Below are 20,617 nucleotides of genomic sequence, written 5' to 3'. Positions count from 1 at the left end.
AAGCTGACAGAGCTCAAGGAGTGTCTGGACAACACTCCCAGGCACACGGTGTGACCTTGGGGATGGTGCTGGGCAGGGCCAGGAGTTGGACTCGATGATCCCTGAGAGCCCCTTCCAACTCAGACTATTCTGTGATTCCATGGGGGAAGCGCTGCACTGGACGCAGCTCCGGCGGGGCCGGGATTGGGGCGAGCCCACAAGCGCCTCCCGCCCCCTCAGAGCGAGAAGGCGCCGCCACTCCGGGACCGCGTGACCCGCGAGCGGCGGGGCGGGGCTCCGGGGGCGGGACGGCACCTCTGGCTCCGCCCCGGCCCGGTGCTGCCGCGTCCCGCGCCGCTCATCGCGGGCTCCCCACGCCATGGACCCTCCCGAGGAGGTGCGGACGCAGCTGGAGCGGTGCGGACAGGCCCATCTGCTGCGGTTCTGGGCCGAGCTGGACACGGCGCAGCGCGGAGCGCTGCTGGCGGCACTGCCGCCGGGGCTGGGCGAGCACTGCCGGCAAGCGGCGGCGGCCGGGGCCCGCCAGCGCGGCCCGCACGAGCGCCTGGACGGCCGGATGGAGCCGCTCCCTCCCGAGCTGCTGGGCAGCGCCCGCCGCAGCGGCCCCGCCGCGCTGCAGCGCTGGGAGGCGGAAGGTGAGAGGGGCGCGAGGCCGCCTGTCCCTTCCGTTCTGGGGCTGCCGGGGTCCGGCGCGGGGGTTCTGGACCAGCCGCGTCCCGCCGAGCCCCAGCGGTGCGGGACAGGGGCTGCCCCCGGCCGGGCCCCGGGGCAGGAGCCGCCCCTTGCGGCGGCACCGCGGGGCGCTGGGCAGTCCATCCCCGGCACCGCGGGTGGGAGCCGCAGGGACGGCGGGTCGGGCAAGGAGGAAGAGAGCAGGTTCACGGCTACACCCCGGCCCTTAGCCCCGGCAGCCGGTGTCCTCGGCCCGGGGAACTTTGGTTGAGACACCGAGTTTTCACTCTGCGTTATGAAATGCAGCGGCCGAGGCTCCGCGGCCGTGCCGGGCCGGATCAGAAGATCTCTACAATTCTGTGACAAGCAGTGATAGCTAGCTGGGACTGAGTCTTTCCTCTCACAGAACAAGCAACGGAATAAAAGGAAAGAGCCTCAAGTTGCGTTAGAGGAGATTCAGGTTGAATATTGAGGAAAATTTCTTCACTGAAAGGGTGATCGGGCATTGGCATAGGCTGCCCAGGGCAGTTGTGGAGTCACCATCCTTGGAACTGTTCAAAAAGCAAGTGGACACGCCACAATACTCTTTAGAGGACATGGGGTTGTTTTACAGTATCTGTCATGAAAAAATGTAATACTAGAGGATTTAAAGGGGCTCCAAGAGAGCTTGAGAGGAACTTTGGACAAGGACTTGGAGTGACAGAGCAAGGGGTAATGGTTTCACACTTGACAGAGGGTTAGATTAGATAGTAGGAAGAAATTGTTTCCTGTGAGTGGTGAGGCCTTGCCACAGGTTGCCCAGAGAAGCTGTGGCTGCCTCTGGATCCCTGAAAGTGTTCAGGCCAGGTTGGATGGGGCTTGGAGCAACTTGGGGTAGTGGAAGTTGTTTCTGCTTGTGGCAGGGGGTGGAATGAGATGGTCTTTAAGGTCCCCTGCAACCCAAACCATTCTATGACTATGAGTCCCTGGGGAGGGTGGGAGCCTGGGAGGTTTCATTGCTGCTTAGCTGGGTAGCTGCCTGGAGGATGAGCTCCCAGCCCACCAAAAGGTGCAAAGGCCGGTCTCAGGTGCTGATCCCCATCCTTGCTGTGTCATGTGCAGCAGGAGGCTGATGGGATCTGGGAGAAGCCCAGGAAAGTCCATAATCCATGATTTTTGGAGCCTGGTAGATGCAGGTATGTGAAAGCTAGGGGTAATGGGGGAGATGGTGGCTGGATGTGCCCTTCCCACAGCATGTAAGTCTTACATGGCTGTCCTGTGCTTTTTTCTAAGTGCACACTCTTATTTATTTATAAGGGCTCATATGTGTCTTGGATCTTTCTTTATAAAACATAACAGCACCATTAAAAAACAAATTTAATAATAAAAAGAAAGCCAGGAAGACCCACCTGGGTTGTAGAGATACTTGCCTGATTTTTGACAAGTGGTTGCGCAGCCTTGGCCCTGCGTTGCCAGTAAAGAGGTGAGGATGTGTGGGCAGGGGAGTCAAATTTTCCAAGCAGAAACAGAAATAGAAGCATCAGGGTCACAGGGCAGAGAAGCTTTTCTGCTGTGTCAGACTCCACTCATGGGGCTGAGTGGTGATGGAGGGAACATAAGCTGGTACAGTGAATCATAGAATCCCAGAATGGTTTAGGTTGGAAGGCACCTTAAGGACCATCTCATTCTACCCCTTGCCATGGACAGGGTTCCCTTCCACTGTTCCAGGTTGCTCCACGCCCTGTCCAGCCTGGCCTTGGAAACTTCCTGGGATCCTGGGTCAGCCACAGCTTCTCTGTATAACGCGTGCCAGGGCCTGCCCACGCCCACAGGGAACAATTTCTTCCCCATATTGCATCTATCCCTGCCCACTGGCAGTGGGGGCCATTCCCTGTATCCTGTCCCTCCATCCCTTGTCCCCAGTTCCTCTCCTGCTCTCCTGGAGCTCCTTTAGGCCCTGGAAGGGGATCTGAGCTCTCCCAGGATCTTTCTCGTCTCCAGGTAAATGCCCCCAGCTCCATGGCCTCCTCTGGACTTGCACCAGCAATTCTATGTCCTTCTCATGCTGACAACCTCAGAGCTGAAGGCAGCACTGCAGGTGTGGTCTCACCTGAGCAGGGCAGAAAATTCCCCTTTCTCACTTGCTGCCCCTTGTGGTATCAGCCCAGGGCACAGGGACTTTCTGGATGTTAGTGCACTTGGTCAGGGCATGTTGAGCTTCTCATCCACCCACACCCCCAAGTCCATCTTGACACAGCTATTTGAGCGTGTCACAGTGAGGAGGAAGGGACCCTTAGAGCCCTAGAGGCAGATGGGGCTGGGTCAGGGCTCCACAGTTAAACTAACAGCTTTATCAAACTTGTCACTCGTCCCCCAGCCAGGTAGGCAAGTGAGGAGCTGGTGTGTCTGCCTTGTGTCATTGACTGCAGCATGGAAAGGAAAGGAAGGCCAGGCTACCTGTGTGGACTGGCCTTGCTGGTTGCCAGTACTGTCTGCAGCAGCCCAGGTCTAATATGTTTGGGATCCTGCTGCTGTGCCCAAATCATCTGGCCCTAAAGTCTGATGGCTCCAGGCAACCTCAGCCCTGCAGGCAGCCTGAATTTTTACCAGAAGGCCTACACACAGATGTTCTGTTTCATTTGGTTTGTTTTCATGATCTGGTTTAAGGCTGAAGAGGGATTTTATTTCCTGGAACTGGGCAATCAGGACAAAAGACTGTTTCACTGAACCCGGGCATTGCTGTGTGTCCCTGCAGATGTGGCAGCATTCCTGCATGGCATTTCCCAGTGGAACCAGCACCATGGGCACAGGCTTTGCAGGATCTTGGATCTCTGAGGGGATGCAGCTCTGAAAGGCCTTTGTTTGTGGTATGTTGAGCAGGCTGGGAGCAGATGAGCCTTCCCAACCTGCTGTCCAGTGTCCCTGAGACTGCATGGCTGGTACAGCCTGTGGCTGTGGGGTCATCATCACACTGAGCTGAGATGCTCTGTGCTCTGTCTGTGGGTGTCTGAGCTCCCTACAGCTGCCACCTGCATTGCATCTCCAAAGACTGAACAGCTGAAATGATATCTCCTCCTTCCCCCTCCCCCTTTTTCTATGATAAAAAATTATGGATAAGAACCAGACAATTGAAAACTTGCTTTGGGAACACCTGAGATATTTTTAATAGTTAAAAAACTAATACTGTTGCTTTGTGTCTCAGACAAAAAAACTGCCTGGTCAGATTTGCTTTCAGATCTTAAACACTGACATTTAACAATCACATTTTCTGGGCAGCCCCAGGAATGATGGTATAAATCAAACATAAACACAACACTTTTTCATTCAGTCAGTGTTTTATTAATGAAATCTAAGTCATGGCCATGGGCTGAGGTGTACCCCATCTCATCAGAGAGTTTGATGAGCCATTCTGGTTATCTGACTGCTTTACAGAATTGAAAAGTTGGGAGTCTTTTTCTCTTACTGCTGTTGTAATAGGACTGATGTGCCTGTTCAGTAAGAAAATTCAGTCTGTTCTTGCAAGACCAATCTGTTCCTCCTACAAAATCTATTTTTGTTTTTTTACTTTTTACTTTTTCTGCAGAGTAGGACTAACTGCAGCATTGGTGGGTATCTTAGCATTTTCTCTTTAGCTGAGCTGTGTGTGTTTCATATGCTGCAGAAAATAAGGTGGATTTTTTTAAAGGGGATAGATCTTTCCATTGCAGCCAGATGAGTCAGTTCTTAGGAACTTTAGTTGTGAATGTTGGTAATTTTACAGTTGGGAAGTCAGAGCAGAGCTACTTACCCAAATTTTCGGTGTTATTTGTTTTCGTGGCGACCTAAGATCAGAACTTGGAAAAGCTGTCTGAGTTGTAGGGTTGTATCATAAATACTGAGAATGCCGTAAATTATGGGATGCACTCTTCTGTCTGGGTTGTTCTTGTGCACCCTGGTGAACCCTCCTGGAATATGGTCCTGTCAGTCTGCGGGACTGTAAAAAAAGTGACATCATTGATGTTATCAGTGATACTACTTTGGGCTTGAGTTTATCCCCCTGAGGTTGAGGTTTCAGTCCCTGCAGTGAGAGGCCCCTCCAGGAGATGGGTGTGAGATGGCAACTCCTCCTTGAGCAGAATCCTGTCCCCTTGTCAAACTTCAGAGAACTTGCTATCTCCTGTGGGGTATTTCATTGGGGTGACGCCAGCTGTGGCACCTGTGAGCTGTGGCTGAGAATTGTAGCTCCTTGATACTGTGGAGCAGAGTGGAGACCTCCTTGGCTTTCCCAATACAGTGTTGACTTCAGAGCGTCATTCATGTAAATAGTGCTCTTGGTCACAATCTGTTGCTCTGCAGAAACGTCTTATTTGGGATCTGTGAGATGTGGTCTGTTGCATCAGAATGTGAGTGTGTGTGTTGGTGTGAGGCTGGCAGTGCAGGGGGAAGATGCAGCAGGGCAAGTGCCTGACTTGTTCCACTGGTGGATGAATTTCAATTGCATTCCAAAGCAGCATCCCTCATGCTGCAGCAACTGAGAGCAGCAAATGCTGAGCTCAGACCTCAAGCAGCTTTGGTTTAAATTGCGGTGAAATACTTTAGCTCAAGTTTCAGGTCTAGATTATTTTAAAGAAAAGGAATTCTTAAAAAATGTTTTAATTGCCCATTTCACAGAATCATGGAATGGTTTGGGTTGGAAGGGATGTTAAGGACAAGATTATCTTGTTCTAACTCTCCAGCCATGGGTGTGGATGCCACCCACTCTATGAGATTGCTCAGGGCCTTGTCCAACCAGGCATTGAGTATTTCCAGGGATAAGGCAGAACAGTTTGGAAGTGTCCCACAGGGCAACTTTTTTAGGATTTTTTTCCCCTCCATAAATTATTTCTGTGCAGGATCCCAGTAGGGAAACAGCCACCACCCAAGCCAGGGCATAAGCTGATTTGGAGTCATGCTCTGGTGCCTCTCCATTCAGCTCTTTCCCTTCTCCTGCAGTGATGGCCTGCACTGGCAAACAGCTGAGTGTTCAGGAAAACTATGTGATGGGACTGGGACAAGTACTTGTAAGTAATAGCTGAGACCCTCTGCTCTGTACTTTGAGTGTCATGGGCAGCTCAGTGGAAGCACAAAGGAGTCATTTATTGCTTGTGGTTTCTTGAGAAATCCTGGATGTCTTATTTGCATCACCCTGCAGCTCACCCAGATCCTCCCATGTCTTTTACATTACCAGTTGAAACCTATTCAAGCTTCCTCTGCTGTCCAAGGACCTCCTGAAACTTAGAAATCCCAAGATTTCCACACACAGGTTTCTTCTTAGGGAGCTCTCCTAATCCCACTTGGAGGATTGAAGATCTCCAGAGGTGGCTTCCAGCTCTCACTCCTGTGGCCCTGTGACCCCAGAGGTTACTCTACAGCAGAACCTTGGCTGTGGAAGTGGCCCCCTGTGTGCCAGGACACCATTAGTCTTTTTGGAAGGGGTGTGTTTAGGGAGAAAGTCTTGTGTTACTGCTGTGGTAAGACTGAAACTTGTAAGCATGGGAAGGGGAATGGTGTTACTGTAATGTCATGGACAACTTAAGTCTTTGCTGAGAAAATTTGCTGGAAGCTGCAGTTTTGAACAGAATTAAAATTGAGCCAGGTTATTGAAACAGCATGTGGTCTTCAAGAAGCACCATTTTTGCTCTATTGTGCATTTAAACAGCCAATTATTTAAAGATTAGCATAAACCCAATCCTGTTCTTTTCTAATTTAATTTTTTTGGTCCCCATATATTTCAGTCCAAATCAGGAATATTTTAGCCTCAGCTGTGGTTAATGTGAGGTGTTTCCTGAAGGCTGGGGTGCCCCACAGGCTGTCCTTAGCTGCAGGAGCAGTGGCAGTTCAGTGCTGTGTGATGGTGGAAGGCCCTGATAGCTACCTGCAGCAGAACTGTGGCTTCTGACATGGCAAGCCTAATGTTCCTTGCATTCCCAGAGAAACTCAAAAGTGTTCCCTAATGAAAAATCTTTCTCACAGTTGTCAGTCGTTATTGTGATGTTGACTTTGGAGAAGGCAGGGACCAGAGCTGGAGAGTGTTTATTATGTGCTCTGGTTCTTTCCCAGGTTTTGGACTTCCCTGATTTGTCAGGAGCACTGACACTGGTTTCAATTAGATTGTGGATTTTGTAGCTCGTGCAGGCTTGGCTGTATTACCAGCCCTGACTGCAGCTGTGTTCAGCTTCTATTGAAGCTGGAGCACAGGTACAGATAATTGATTAAGGCAGATTCCAGAAATCCTCCTGCTTTAAGATTATGAGACTCTGCTTCTTTGGGATATAGGAATGATAAGGGACCTCTGGAGGTCTCTAGTCCAACCCCCGTTTGAAACAAAACTGTAAACAGCCTCAGGGCAGGTCAGCTACAGCTTTACTGAAGTAAGCCTTGAAAACCTTAGGGGACATTCCTTCCTCTCTGAATGTCTTCTAGTGCTGCACTACCTCCCTAGTAAAGATTTTGTGTCCTAATTTGAATCTCTGAAGCTGCAGCTCATGGCTATTGTCTGTTTTTGCACCAGTTGCTGCTTTAGGTAAAGAAACTGCTGCATCCAGGAATTGAAAGGAATTTTCTCCTGTGCATGCAGTGGCATATTTCTCTCTGAGCTGCCAACACTGAAGTGGCATCTTCTGGCTGTTGCCTGAGCTCTGCAAAAACGCTCAGGAGAAGAATGTAGGATGTTGATTGCTTTGGAGGTTCTTATATTCCCTTGGGCTTCTTTTTCTACAGGTTTACATCAGATTTCACAGAACAAGGTAGCAGTGCTACTTCTGGCTGGAGGACAAGGAACCCGCCTGGGAGTCAGCTATCCCAAGGGCATGTACAATGTGGGGTTGCCCAGTGGCAAGAACTTGTATCAGATCCAAGCAGAAAGAATCCGCAAAGTGGAGCAGCTTGCTGGCAAGAGACACCACTGCAAGTGTGTCATTCCCTGGTAGGTGACCTAAAGCCAGATCTGCTGTGCAGGGCTCTTTGCATTCCAGTCTTGCCCGTGTTGTCTTGAAGACGCCCTGAGCTGGGTGCTTGTCCTGGTTTAGGGCAAATTTGTTAAAGAATCTGCAAAGGACGGCCCCTCCAGAAAGCAAAACCCACACAGCCCCTCCCCCCAACCGGTTCGGGAAAAAATTCCTTGGAGAGAGGTGGAAAGAACCTGTTTATTTCAGGCACAGCAGCCCCCCAGCACACAAAATGAACAATACCCGATGACACCGCTTTGAGAAAGATGGCAAAATCAGAAAGTCTCTTTCGGGGGGGGTGGTTGCTCTGTTCTCAATCCCTCCGGCGCTGGGGCAGCTGCTGCAGCCGAACCTTCGGTGTTCCCGGGCCCCAGTCCGGAGCAGGTTCGAGATGGTCACAGAAACAGGAGAGGAGAAACAGTCCAGGAAGGGATGTGGACTGTTTAGCTAGAACTAGCTAATAAGCAGAGGCCAAAGCAGAGCAGAAGTGAGAGCAGAAAAGAGAGCAAGCAAAGCAGCAAGCTGAAAGCAAAAAGTGAAAAACAGCCCTATGTACTGCTCGTCTCTGTGTCCCTGATAAGAGAAACCCAAACAAAACTTCCACTCTTCAGAGCCGGTCTTAAAGGCACAGAACAGATGAATGGGGATACAAGCATCATAACGTCACCCCAGGACAGTGCTGTACAGAGATAGGTTGAGAGGAGCCTTTTGTTGGCAGGATTTGTGATGGCAGAGGCTGCAGGAGGGTGCAGAGGGATGGGAGGTGGCAGGTCCATGTCTGCAGACCTGAGGGATTGAGTGCTGCCTTTGTATCACTGACCACAACACTAACTGCTGTACCTTGCTGGCTTTGCAAGCAGCTACTGGCAACACTGTAAACAGTACTTTTCAGTGCTTTCTCAGGTTCTTGCATGGAGGACAACCTAGAGCTTGCCTTCCAAGCCCTTCTTCCTGCCCTTGTCCATAATTATGCAAAAACCTCTTGCTTTGTGTTCAGGCCACCTCCTGCTGTCGCTGTTTACAGTTGCCCATTCTGCTGGCTGCTCCTGGCATTCAAAAGAAACGAAGTCTGGGCAGAGTAAAAATGTGAATTCCCTATAGGGTGTGGTGAGTGAGGAAGCAGAGGCACTGCAGATGTGTCTGGAAATTTCTGCTAAATGCTCTCTGTTAGACCATGAGGACTATGTAGAAATACCCTTTTGGAATCAGTGTCTGGTCTGAGGCAGGGTTTTGGCAGTGAAAGAGTAGGTGTCTGAGGGCTTCAGGGTGCCACATTGTTTTACAAATTGGAGGCCAAATTTGATTCATACATTGTTTCCTCGTGGAAGGTGAGTCCATATTGTGCTTCTTGTATACAGGACCTTGTATACAGGACCTGAATTGCAAATGCATCATTCCTGGTGCTGCTGGAAGCCAGGATGGATTATTTGCAAGATGCCTCATCTGTTTCCAGTTCCCCTCCTGGGGGTGAGGAGGCAGTTTGAGAATTTTGCTGCTCCAGTATACTTGGGCCCAGGCTATGGTGTGCTACAGAGATGTAAATTGGGGATGGGGAATTGAGGTCCAGGCTCTTCTATGTTGTTTTCTCCTGCTGCTCACAGAGGACTCTGTATTCCTATGCCGATAGTTGTTGAAGAGTTTGACAGGTAGATGATGAAGGTGGTTTTTAGACAGTAGTGGAGGAAGAGACAGAAGCAATGTGGAGCTGAAAGGAAAGGAGGAAATAGAAATACTTACAACAAGAACAAACCATGCAGCCAACATATGGAAATACTGCTGTTTGCCTTGGCACTGAAGAGGTGCTGGCAGAATGAATTGGCCAGAGTTTCTATAGACATTTAACATCAGTTTGAATCTAGAGTGAATGAGGGTATTTTCTGCCCTTTGTCTTGTTTTCCAGCTCATCCAGGTATCCAGATGTTGTTCACATTTAGGGCAAGGCTCTTCTGTCCTGGCTGGAGCTAGGCCAGGGTAGAATCATGCCCTGATAAGAGCATAGGACCCCATGCAGCCTTACTGCAGGATGAGTTCTGGAGGAGAGCTCTCGTGTGCAGTTGCTCACCACAGGATGCTGCCGTGTCTCTCATTTTACAGTCCTGGGATTCCTCTCTTTTTTCTTGAGTTTGTAGTTTTGCCTTTTGCTTGTATTGTTCTTTCTCATTGCCAAGTCCCTGTTCCTGCCTAGGTACATCATGACAAGTGAGTTCACACTGGGGCCAACAGAAGAGTTTTTTGTACAACACAACTACTTCAACTTGGACAGATGCAATGTTGTCATGTTTGAACAGAGGATGCTGCCTGCTGTCACCTTTGATGGGAAGGCTATCTTGGAGGAGAAGGGGAAAATTGCTATGGCTCCAGGTACCTGTTGTTTGCTCTTCCATACTGCGGTACTGTCGTATGTGTTGGTAGTTGCTATGGGCCCTCAGCCTGCCCGGGCACACAGAGTAGGCTGTGGGGGTCAGGGCTAATGCTTCCAGTTAATGTGGAAAGGTTCTCTAATGTTTCAGGCTGGTAATCAGGAGCATACATCTGTTTAGTTCTGGCTGGACATTTGACCACAGCACATGGTTTTTTATCCAAGTCTGGGAGTGTTGGCAGGATTAAAAGTGCTGTGGCTGCGGGGTAGGAGAAAGGTGCATTAGCAGAGCTCTCTGTGAGATCTCTGGAGTGCTCCTGTGGTGAAGGTCAGGAGCTCAAGGCTGATAGCTGGAAATAGGCAAAAAAGCAGCAAGAAGATGAACTCTTTTCAAAATGACAGCAATGTCTCACCTTGTAATGTTCTTTTAACCTAGACATGGTAAGAGACTTGGTGAGGGCAGCCCAGCTGGGACTGTAAATGGGTGATCTGTGATAAACATGCACATGTCTTTTGTACAGCTGCAGTTCAAGCCTTTGAAAAGGCATTGAGAAGTTGGGGGGAGGAAGATAAACAGAGAATAAGATTTGTTTTAGTCTTTCTCCAAGAAAGAGAATAAATATGCTTTTGCCCCGTACTGGAGGAGAAGTGTAAAAGAATTTTCCCACCCTCTGCATAGATTTGCCATTTAGTAGTCTCCCTCTGAGGATCTTAGTAACCTTCATAAAGTCTCATAATGCTGCTCAGTGAGGCTGGTCCCTGTGATCCCACTCTTCAAGTGAGAGAACTGGGGTGAAAAGAAGAACATGCTCCCCTGAACTGTGTGGCAGAACTGGAAATAAAACCTGTTACCATTGACTCTTGGCTAGAAAGCATTCCGTATTCTTCCATTCAAGAAAGTTTGTGTAGTACTTTCTGCTTTTGCTCTGTTAGCTGGAAAAAACCCACCCCAAAGTTACAAATGAGCCAAGACTTTCTCTTTTCTCTTGCATTATAGATGGCAATGGTGGCTTATATCGTGCTTTGATGGATAATAAGATCTTGGATGATATGAAGCAGCGTGGAATCCAGTATGTCCATGTATATTGCGTGGACAACATCCTCGTGAAAATGGCAGATCCAGTCTTCATAGGTTTCTGTATTTCCAAAGGGGCAGACTGCGGTGCAAAGGTGAAGCAGTGCTAGCACTCGGCTGGTTTACCACAGGGAGTTTGGGTCTGATGACACTTGGAAGCTGCTGGTTGCAGGGAGCTTACCCTTTGCCCATCAGCAGCTCACTCTGAGCAGGTTTAGAGTTCCTTGCTGCCTGCACTGCATTTCACATTCCTACCGGTGGGTGTCCTCTGTTCTTCCCAGAGTACTGTGGAAAATAAACCTCAGGTAGAGCAGGAAGTATATCTGCACAGGAAACTGCACACTGGAATTGCTTTGCACCTATGCCCAGTCCTTGCTACAAAGGCACTTGGGCTGTCTAGAAGCCATGTTGGACTGGGTTGTGTGTTATAAATGCACCTTTAAGTCTAATGGAGGCATTTCTTGCGCTCTGCTGTGGAAGATGGGGAAAGCCTTAACAGCCTGGATTTTGTTAACCTAAAGCAACACGTGTCTGAAGAGAAATTTATGTTACCTGGGTCATTAGCTCTGTTCAGGCAAATGGGAAGTTGAAGGCTTATAGCTGCAAACAGCTTGCTTTTAATGCCAGATCCTGGTCCTGGATAAGAAAAGTGCCCCCCACTATGCAGATTGCTTTTATCTGTCTTCTGAGAAACTGTCAAATTAAGTGGTTGAGTACTGGTGTTTATGTTGAATTGTTGGGCAAAATGTGCCTCCAGACTACTCTGTGCCCCTTACACAGCCCTGAGGTGCTGGAGGATCAGCAGGCAACGGTCCCATGGGATTGTTTGTACTTGGGAGTTGGAATAGTCCTGGGATTTTCTTCCTCTTTGTTATAAATCTGTGTCCTGTGGTTGCAGGTGGTGGAGAAGGCCTACCCCACAGAGCCTGTTGGGGTGGTGTGCTGTGTGGATGGCGTGTACCAGGTGGTGGAGTACAGCGAGATCAGCCCGGAGACTGCACAGCAGCAGCGCCCTGAGGGGGGACTGGTGTTCAGTGCTGGCAACATCTGTAACCACTTCTTCACTGTTGAGTTCCTGGAAACAGTGGCCCAGTAAGTCCCAGCAGACCTTCTAGGTAGCTGTGCTGCCCAGAAATACCTCTAAGACTGGGTGTTCCTGTTTTGCACTCTGGAATTTTAGTTACAGTTATTACCTATGTTGCCTTTCACCTCCTATCTCTTCCAAACAGTTCCAAACACCGGAATCCCCTTTCTGACAGCCCCAGCATACTCTCCAGGCCCTACCCAAGGAAGAGGTTCCCAGGTTCACTGTAACTAAATCAATTGAGATATACCAGTGCACAATCTTCCTGGGCCTTCAAGGGTGAGCAGCTGTGCAGGCTGCAGTGTGGTCAGTGGTGCAGCCTCATACCATGGATTTCTACAGGGAATGTCAGCCCTGCCAATGCTTGGGACAACAGAGTTTGTGGGAGAGGGTGAGGTTGCGGGTGGACTCTGTACCTTGGTGTGGGGAATGGGGATGTGATGCTGGACATTCAGTGAGCAGCTGTACAACCTTCCTGAAGAGCTTGAACCACCTTTGGGTGAGGAATCTGCCCTGCTCCATTTTCAGCCCAATCAGGTAACAATTTGGGTTGCCTCTTTTTTTTTTTGTAACCTCAGCCTGCAATTTCAGCTTGATGCATACTTCTCCCTCTCCTCTGACTGTCGTGTCCCAGTGGTACAGAGAGAGCCCATGGCCAGGCTGCTCTGCTTAGGGAAGTGTTTCCTGGATGTGACTTTCATCACTTGGGAGGGAGCAACACCCACAAACAGTTGAGAGTTGACCCAGAGCAATAATGAGCCATTTGCTTCCCTCAAGTGTATTGCTTTTTTTCCTAAGTGGTCTTGAACTAAATAAAATGGTTGGTTTCTTCTCCTTTTGCAGGAAATGGGAGTCACAGCTGAAGCATCATGTAGCTATAAAGAAGGTGCCCTACATTGACAAGGAGGGAAATCTGGTAAAACCACTAAAACCGAACGGGATAAAGCTGGAGAAGTTTGTGTTTGATGTGTTCCAGTTCTCTAAGTTAGTGACAGACATAATTTTACTTTTCTCCTCCCCTTCTCAGTGTTTGTTTGAATGACTGTAGGTTGAAACAAGCCATCCCAGGGAGCACGTGGTTTGTGGGTGGCTTGTTAGGAAGGTTGTTGGATCTACACCCAGCTTCAATCCAACAGTAACACTGCGGGCTCTAAGGGGAGCTCACAAGGCACTCAGTGCTTGCACCAACCCTGCTCCCAGACTGGTCATCCTCCTGAGGATGTGTTGGCTGCCCTGGCCTCTGCCAGCCTGGGAAAAATAAAAGGAAATTGAGTGCAAAGCCAATGGAGCACATATTGCAGTATTCAGACTTGCAAAAATTGGGTCTTTCAGCATTGTGGCTTCCTGGACAACTGCAGATCTGGTTACATTTTTGGGTGCTGTTAAGCCAGGGCTCAGCTTGTACCCTTTGTGCTTGGAAAACTGTTTACTTAAGCACCGTGGGGCCAAGTGGAACTGTCAGTGTTCACTTTCCAAATTCTGCAACATAGCTGGGAGTGCTGTGACATACCTAGTAAGGGATACTTGTGTCTAGGGAATATAGGATTTTAGCAATTAAGCATAAGTGTTTTTATAAAATCTGTTTTTCCAAGGTCTCAAATTCAGCAGTGAAGATTCTGTTTTAGGCTTTAATGAATGCCAAAGAGGGACCTCAGGCAAACTGAATTATCTTTGATTGGGGATACTATTTCTCTTTTTATATTATTTCCTTTAGAATAGAGAGCTCAAGGTTTGAACCAGTATCTGTTTCCTAACATGTGTTAAATAAAGTAATATCAAACTAAAGACAAAACCACAACCCAGGGTGATGGGAACGCTGCTGAGTTCTGAGCCGTGACAGAACTCATTTGCAAGCAGTGGTTCCTTGTGGTTTTTTAACAGCTCAAAACCACCTTGGCAGCTGTGCTTCACAATCACCTGTGAGGCCTCCCTTGTTGCTTGTTTGTCCCTAGGAACTGGTGTCCTTAGTTGGTCCTTACCTACAGACTCCCAAGCAGGGGGTATTTCTTGGGGCATGGTGGAGTGCTCTGCAGTGAGTGCACTGCTCACGCTCTGCCCAAGCTCTGGATGGTGCTGTGCTCTCTGTCCTGCTGTGTTCTGAGCTGTCTTGTCCAAGAACCCCCCACTGCCTAAAAATTTTTCTGTGGCATCTCTGCTGAACTGTTGCTTTTTCTCTCCCCTGAGCACAGCTCTGGTAGGTTGGGAGGCTGCTGTTAAGTTCCCAAAGAGAGAAGGCTTCTTGTTTTTTTCCATTCTACAGCCCTGGTACTCCTTGGGTCTTCAGAATGGTAGTGGGCTTCCCTTGGCTTGACTGCCTCAGGCTGCGTACAGTGCTTCTCCCAAAAATATATATGAGCCTTTTCCCATCAATGTTATTGTTGCATTAGAGGGGCTGATGACTAGCTCTGGTTTTCATGATCATTGTTTTCTTCCCTTTGCTGGTAGGAATTTTGTGGCATTTGAAGTTCTGAGAGAAGAGGAATTCTCACCACTAAAAAATGCAGACACAGCTGACAAAGATACTCCTACCACCGCTCGGCAAGCCCTCCTGGCCCAGCATTACCGCTGGGCTCTCAAGGCTGGAGCCAGATTTGTGGATGAAAATGGTTGCAGGATACCAGAAAAACTCAGGTATAAATCTGTGACCTTCTCTGCCTCTTCTCTCATGGAAGAGCTCAGCCATGCCAGCTGGCCAATGGCACATGCTGGGTTCTCCAAAATCGAGCATTAGTGTAATCACAGGGTGGTTTAGTGTGATTTTTGTTCAGCAGGTCCTCTCTGGATATGCAGGTTGATATCTACACTTCCTGCTCCTCTTATGAGCACCACACCTGTGGGTGCTCCAGGTAGTTAGCGCTTGGGGCTCTGAGCATTCTCTCTGGCAGATCCCTGTTCTTGGGGTTATGAGTTGGCCCTTCCTATAGCACCTTGTTAGACAATGGCAGTCTTTTCCATCACTCTGGAATTAGCAATGCAAGGAATTTTAATTTGTAGGCCCCGACAGCTTTTTTGACTGTGTCCCCGACAGGATTCTCAGGTGGTCTTAAGGATTGGTTGTCAGAGTGATTACCAGTTCAGATACCTTCCTGCATCAGGTGTAATGGAAAGCTGCTTTTACTCTGTGGAGCCATTACTTCATCAACTCATAGTTCAATAGACCCACAAGTTGTTGATTTTACTTGAAAAGTATCTCTATAAAAGGGGCGTTTTGGTTTTGCTGAGTAACATTTGGGACCTGTTAATTCCTTTTTATTTTCACACTTTGTTTTCACACAATGTCTGGTGCATGTGACTTTAACAAATGTCTTACCCTTCTGGATATCCTATTCTGGATAAACTTTGAAGAAGCAGCACTGTTTTTTAACCATGGCAGGACGTTAATCCTGTGTTCTCTTCTTTAGTCTCTCAGGAACTGAAGATCCTCCGGCTGTGTGTGAGATTTCTCCATTAGTGTCTTACTTTGGAGAGGTGAGAATAGCTATCTATTGGAGGCATTTTTAAGAGTGTGCAGGTATGCATCTGACTTCCTTCCAAACAGGTGGTTTCTTTAGCCTGGGCTTGACGAGAAATGGTAAGATCAAGGAAACAGGGACTTGGGCTCTGTGTTACCCTTATGTAGTTCCATTATGATTTACTCTTCAGCAGTTTGTTCACTCTCAGTTTTAGCTATCTGTAAAATGAGATTTGCAACAGGTTGCAAAACAAGGCTGCAGTTTCATTAAGGTTTGCGAGCACTTTGAGATCTTAATAAGTGCAGAATATTCAAATTTGGAAAACCATAGGTTCTATGCTTATTTGTGCTCATATCCCACAGTAAGTGAATCCTGACTGAGAAATATGATATGTATGTTGGCTTTAGGGAAGCCATTTCTCAAGTTTGTCCCTCTGAAAATAATTGATCCTGAGAAACTTCCTTCCATTTAATAACAAGAATAGGAGCTTCCCTATTGGATGGACAGGGTGAGAAATAGTAGATTGCAGGAGAATGTGTGGGCATTGTTTGCTAGGTTTCCCCATGTGTTAACTTGCAAGCCAGCTACCTGCAGTAGGTGTATTCCTCAATACGTGCAGGTGACAAACTCATTGCAATCAACAGGCTGTCAGAACAAAGTGAAAACACGGAAATTAGACTTTTCTTTGCCAGGATTATTCTAATGTCAGTTAAGGACACACCTTCCCACATTGTTCTCCCAAGAAGTTTTTTTCTGACATCAGCTTTTACGGTTCCTCAGCACCTCTGCTTCTTGAACCCCAGAAACACTTTCTGTCACTGGGGAAACTGTAACTCTTGCCTTGTCCCTGACCTTTGTCTGCCACTTGAGGAGTTAAAATAGTGCATTTACAGCCTAACAATACTGTTCTCACACCTTCTCAGGGTCTGGAGGTGTACATGAAGAACAAAGAATTCCCTTCTCCCTTTGTACTCGATGAAAAAAAAATGGAAATGCTGGAAAATTCTTGAAGTGGGAAGCCTTTCCTTCTCAAATCAGATCCATGTTTGTCAGATCCATTTGAAGAACCGACAGTACTAAAATGCACTATGAAGTGCATAATAAAAAATTGATTTTGTGAATTAACACTTTCTGGGTGCTAAACAGGTCCTACATTTCTTATTTACTGTTGCAAATGAGTACAGAAAAGAGCCAGTCAAGGCCTGATATATCAGCTTTGCCTTCAAGAAGATTCAGTTTGTTCAGTGCCTTGTTAGTTGTCTTGGTTGTATTGGTGTGGTTGGTTTTTTTTTTTTTGTTTGGTTTTGTTTCTAAATCATGTGCACAGTTGGAGTCAAACTAAGGTCCCATCCTGAAAAATATGGAAGGACTTTGGATACTGAGGTTTTATCTCCAGTGGTCAGTTTTTTCCTAATCATGTGCTGATTAGAAGATCCAATTCAGCAATTGCATCCTCTAAGCAGATCATATAGAGTCTGCTGTATGGAGGGATGTTGCTGTGCCTAAGCATTGCTTGAGGCTTGGAGTACAAAGTAGAACAGACTAGTTTTGTATCTGGGCTCACTGGTGCCATCCTTAGACTGATTGCTCCTTACAGTTGTAGTGACTTTTTAATTAAAAAAAAAAGAATATTTTCATGACCCTCTGCCCTTCCTGACTATAACAGTTTTCCTTTCCATTTCCTGTTTAATATATACCATATCCCTCAGACAAGGTTCTCTTGGGGTACCTGAAAGTAGTAAAAGAAACAAATCCCAGTGGTAGAATTTAATGCCTAACCAAAACAAAAAAAAAAGACTCTCAGCATCAACAGGGTACACAGTAAAACACCAGCCTCTGCTTCTACAGTTTTTCTCCAGGTGATTTTCCAGCACCCTTTCACTTAGGAAGTAATTGCATAGATGCCTTTCTTTTAGATATGTTACTAACCACAATGTAAAGTGTCAGCTAATGAAGGACACTAATTGTTAGAACACATGTAGCATGCGAACTCAGCCCTGGCCAAGGAGTCTCAGGGTAGCCCTGACCCTTGACCCACCAGTGATTCTTCATGTTCAGTTTTTGGACACTGCCCCAGAAAGCTCATGCCCATCTGATGCAGAACCTGCGCTGAGCATACCTGACTCGGTATGTTTCAGCCTTGGTGAGGATGTGTCAGCTGCACTCTCTGGTGGCTGGCCTTGGCATCAGAAGTGTTCCATACTCTTCCCCTAAACATGGTGTTAGGGAAGGTAGCGAGAAAGACATTTCATCTGAAATGTTATTACATGCATCAGCTTCTACTGAGGAATTGCTTATGCTATTTCATTAAGCATAATTAAGTTCCATGGCTTTCTGCAATTTCTGATGTGAAGCTCTATTCAGAATAATAGAGAAGGGAATGGGGAAGCATGAAAATTACTTTGAGAGTAAATACAGTTTGCAAGTATGCTCAAGTTTTCCAAAGAAAGCATCTAAATGTCATTATCAGAGTTTTTGGTTGTAAAGTGTTTCTGCATGAACTTGAGTAATGATCCTTTCATACATGCAGACCAGCTAATGACTGGTTCTGATTACCTCAGTTGGCATGTGCAGCCAGTAATTCACATTTTTAGTATAAATGAAGCATTTGTCCTGGTCACCCAATTCTGTAGTCTTTTTGCAGTGTTTCTGTGACACATTCCGTTCCTGTCAGTCAAGTTTTATCTCTGAGAACAAATTGTGTTGTATATTTGTATTGCTCAGAAATTCAAGCACATGCTTGTTTTATACTGTGCTGTGCTATAAAAAAATATTTCTTTTGCTTTTTCTAAAGTTCTTTCTCTTTTGAAGCTTCAGTTTCCGTGCTGCTTAGAGAACAGAGCTGCTTACATGGTTTTCAAGAAGTTAAATTAGAATGCTAAATGTCTTGTCTCTTGGGTTTTTTATTTTCTATGACTCTTCACATTTTAAACTGGAACATAGAAACAATTTCCAGAGAACTTTAACAAAAAAAAATCTGTCCTTATGTAACAGTCTTTGTACATATTATAAAATGAAAGAAAGTACCTGAAACAAAGGGAACACCTGTACTACTTCAGAAACTTCTGGACATCTAAGCATTTTTAACAATAAAGATGTTACTGTGATTTATATGTGTTTGTATGTGTTTCTTGTATGTGAGAAAAGACATGCTTTTTGTCTCTGTCCTGTAAATGTTGTCACTACAGCTGCAGGATGGTGTCACTGCTGGTGCATCTGGAGACTGCAGTGCCCACTCTTCGGATTACAGGAGCCTATGGAATTGAGCAGAGGGTGATTCCTGAAGGTAGTTGACATTGTGGGATCTATTTTTTTATCAGAAAATAGAATATTGTGTTCTTGTCTCCAATGCTGTATATTTTTTCCAAGGCTTTCGTCTTAATTTATTGAGGGAAGGGAGTTTAATTGCAGGTGGTGGTTGTCTTATTTCAAGTAGATTTGAGTAATATGGTTCTGAGTCAGTCTCACAGCTGGTGTGTAGGTAATGAGCACTCGCTGCAATGCAACTTTAACTTTGCTTTCCAATGAGAGGCACTTCTTAAACAGGGCTCTATTTATAGCACAATCAGTAGGAAAAGGCAGAAATACCTCACAAATGGTAGACTGCTGTCATTTGGGGCTTTAGGGCTGAACCCAGCAAATGTCAGAAGCAAATGTTCCTTTCTTACCTCTTTCTCCCCGTTTCTCTCTTGACACCCGTGTGCAAGCTGCTGGGGATTTAAATATGTTTTTAAATATGTTTACACAAATCAGTAGTTTCCTGTGATAGGAAAACTAATTCTAAAAATGAATGCATGCTTTAGGCATCTTAAATTGTTCTTCTGCTTGTTTATGTGCTCTTCGTATCTACCAGGATTTTTGATTGATTATTTCTCTTAATCCTTAAATGATCAGAAAACACCAAATTTTCTTGAAATCTACTGTGAGGTAGATTTCTGTGAGGATTACTGTGAGGATTCCAAATATAAAGGCTCAAATGATGGACACTAACCTGCCACTTAGGCACAGCTGGAGGTGAATTCACTGCCAGCACTTAGAGCTGCAGTCTTAAAGCAGCTGCTTCAATGCTGCCGTCTTCCTCTTGGATTATGAACCTGCGCTTGAAGTTATTATTTGCTATGCTATGGCTCTGAAGGTGTACATCGCTAAACGATGCTCTTCCCTACTACAGCTGAGTATGTCCCTCCTTCTCCGCAGGGAAATTTTTAATTGCAGAGGGAGTGGCACAGGGCTGAGGGGCTGTGGAGGAGCAGCTGAAGGAAGGAATGATGTGGGATGAGTACTTCCTACTGCATACTAAAATTCAGTGCCAGGTCTTATGGAAGGGTCTATTTACACAACTAGTTAAGTTGCTTTTCACCCACTCACATCCTCTCACAGATTCCAGTTGTCTGCTCTCAGGCCCGTGTTCCTGTACTGCCTGCTGGAAAACTGTTGTGTCTCGGTGTTTCCGCGGCAGGTGACAATGCCATCAGACAGCATTTCCCGTCCCCTCGGAGGCAGCAGCACTTCGGGGTTTTCCCGCACGGGTCCGGGCACAGTGCTATGTGCCGGGGCTGCGCCTCACCACAGCGGCCCACTCTCCGTTCCATGGGGACTTGCAAGCCATTTACTGAGTTAATTTTCCTTATTATCTACCACATGCATGTCTTCATTTAAAGTTCTTCCATGCCAATGATTCTGTGACTGGTCTCTATGTTGTAGTCTCACGACACCGAAGAACAGCGAGGATTCCCAGCCTCTCCTTTGCCTCACTGCCCACCCCAGCAGCTGCTGTCCTCGCAGGCAGGGCGGGGGTTCGGCGAGATGCGCCGGGACAGCGAGAGGCAAGGGCAAAAATCAAAGCAGCCTCGAGCACCCCTGCCCAGGCTTGAAGCCCGAACCCGTGAAGTAGTGGGGGGCTCGGGCCGTACCTACGCCGAGGGCTGCGGCCTCGGGGCGGCTCGGCGAAGTGGGCAGCGCAGGCTGAGACCTCCTCCTGCCCGCCCGCGGAGAGGGCCCGTCCCGGCTGCGCTTCCTCAGGGCCGGTGC

The 20,617-nt window shown here is 47.3% G+C and overlaps 1 protein-coding gene across 2 annotated transcripts; it reads left to right on the top strand.

Annotated features, from left to right (window-relative positions):
• Positions 1 to 255: 255 nt before the first annotated feature.
• Positions 256 to 20,525, top strand: UAP1L1 (UDP-N-acetylglucosamine pyrophosphorylase 1 like 1). Of its 2 annotated transcripts, none has more exons than XM_074556090.1 (9): positions 256 to 635; positions 7,390 to 7,594; positions 9,802 to 9,977; positions 10,973 to 11,145; positions 11,949 to 12,142; positions 12,978 to 13,118; positions 14,580 to 14,765; positions 15,536 to 15,602; positions 18,775 to 20,525. In XM_074556090.1, the coding sequence occupies exons 1-9, from the start codon at positions 359 to 361 to the stop codon at positions 18,850 to 18,852; spliced, it is 1,497 nt and encodes a 498-aa protein (XP_074412191.1). In that variant the 5' UTR covers positions 256 to 358; the 3' UTR covers positions 18,853 to 20,525. The 2 variants fall into 2 exon arrangements, with proteins under 2 accessions (XP_074412191.1, XP_005491916.1); XM_005491859.4 differs by lacking the exon at positions 18,775 to 20,525 and adding an exon at positions 16,510 to 18,697 and having other exon boundaries at positions 257 to 635.
• Positions 20,526 to 20,617: the final 92 nt, after the last annotated feature.

The sequence above is a fragment of the Zonotrichia albicollis genome, chromosome 21, assembly GCF_047830755.1.
Source record: "Zonotrichia albicollis isolate bZonAlb1 chromosome 21, bZonAlb1.hap1, whole genome shotgun sequence".
Classification (NCBI taxonomy): Eukaryota; Metazoa; Chordata; class Aves; order Passeriformes; family Passerellidae; genus Zonotrichia; species Zonotrichia albicollis.
This window is presented reverse-complemented; position numbering and strand designations above follow the sequence as displayed.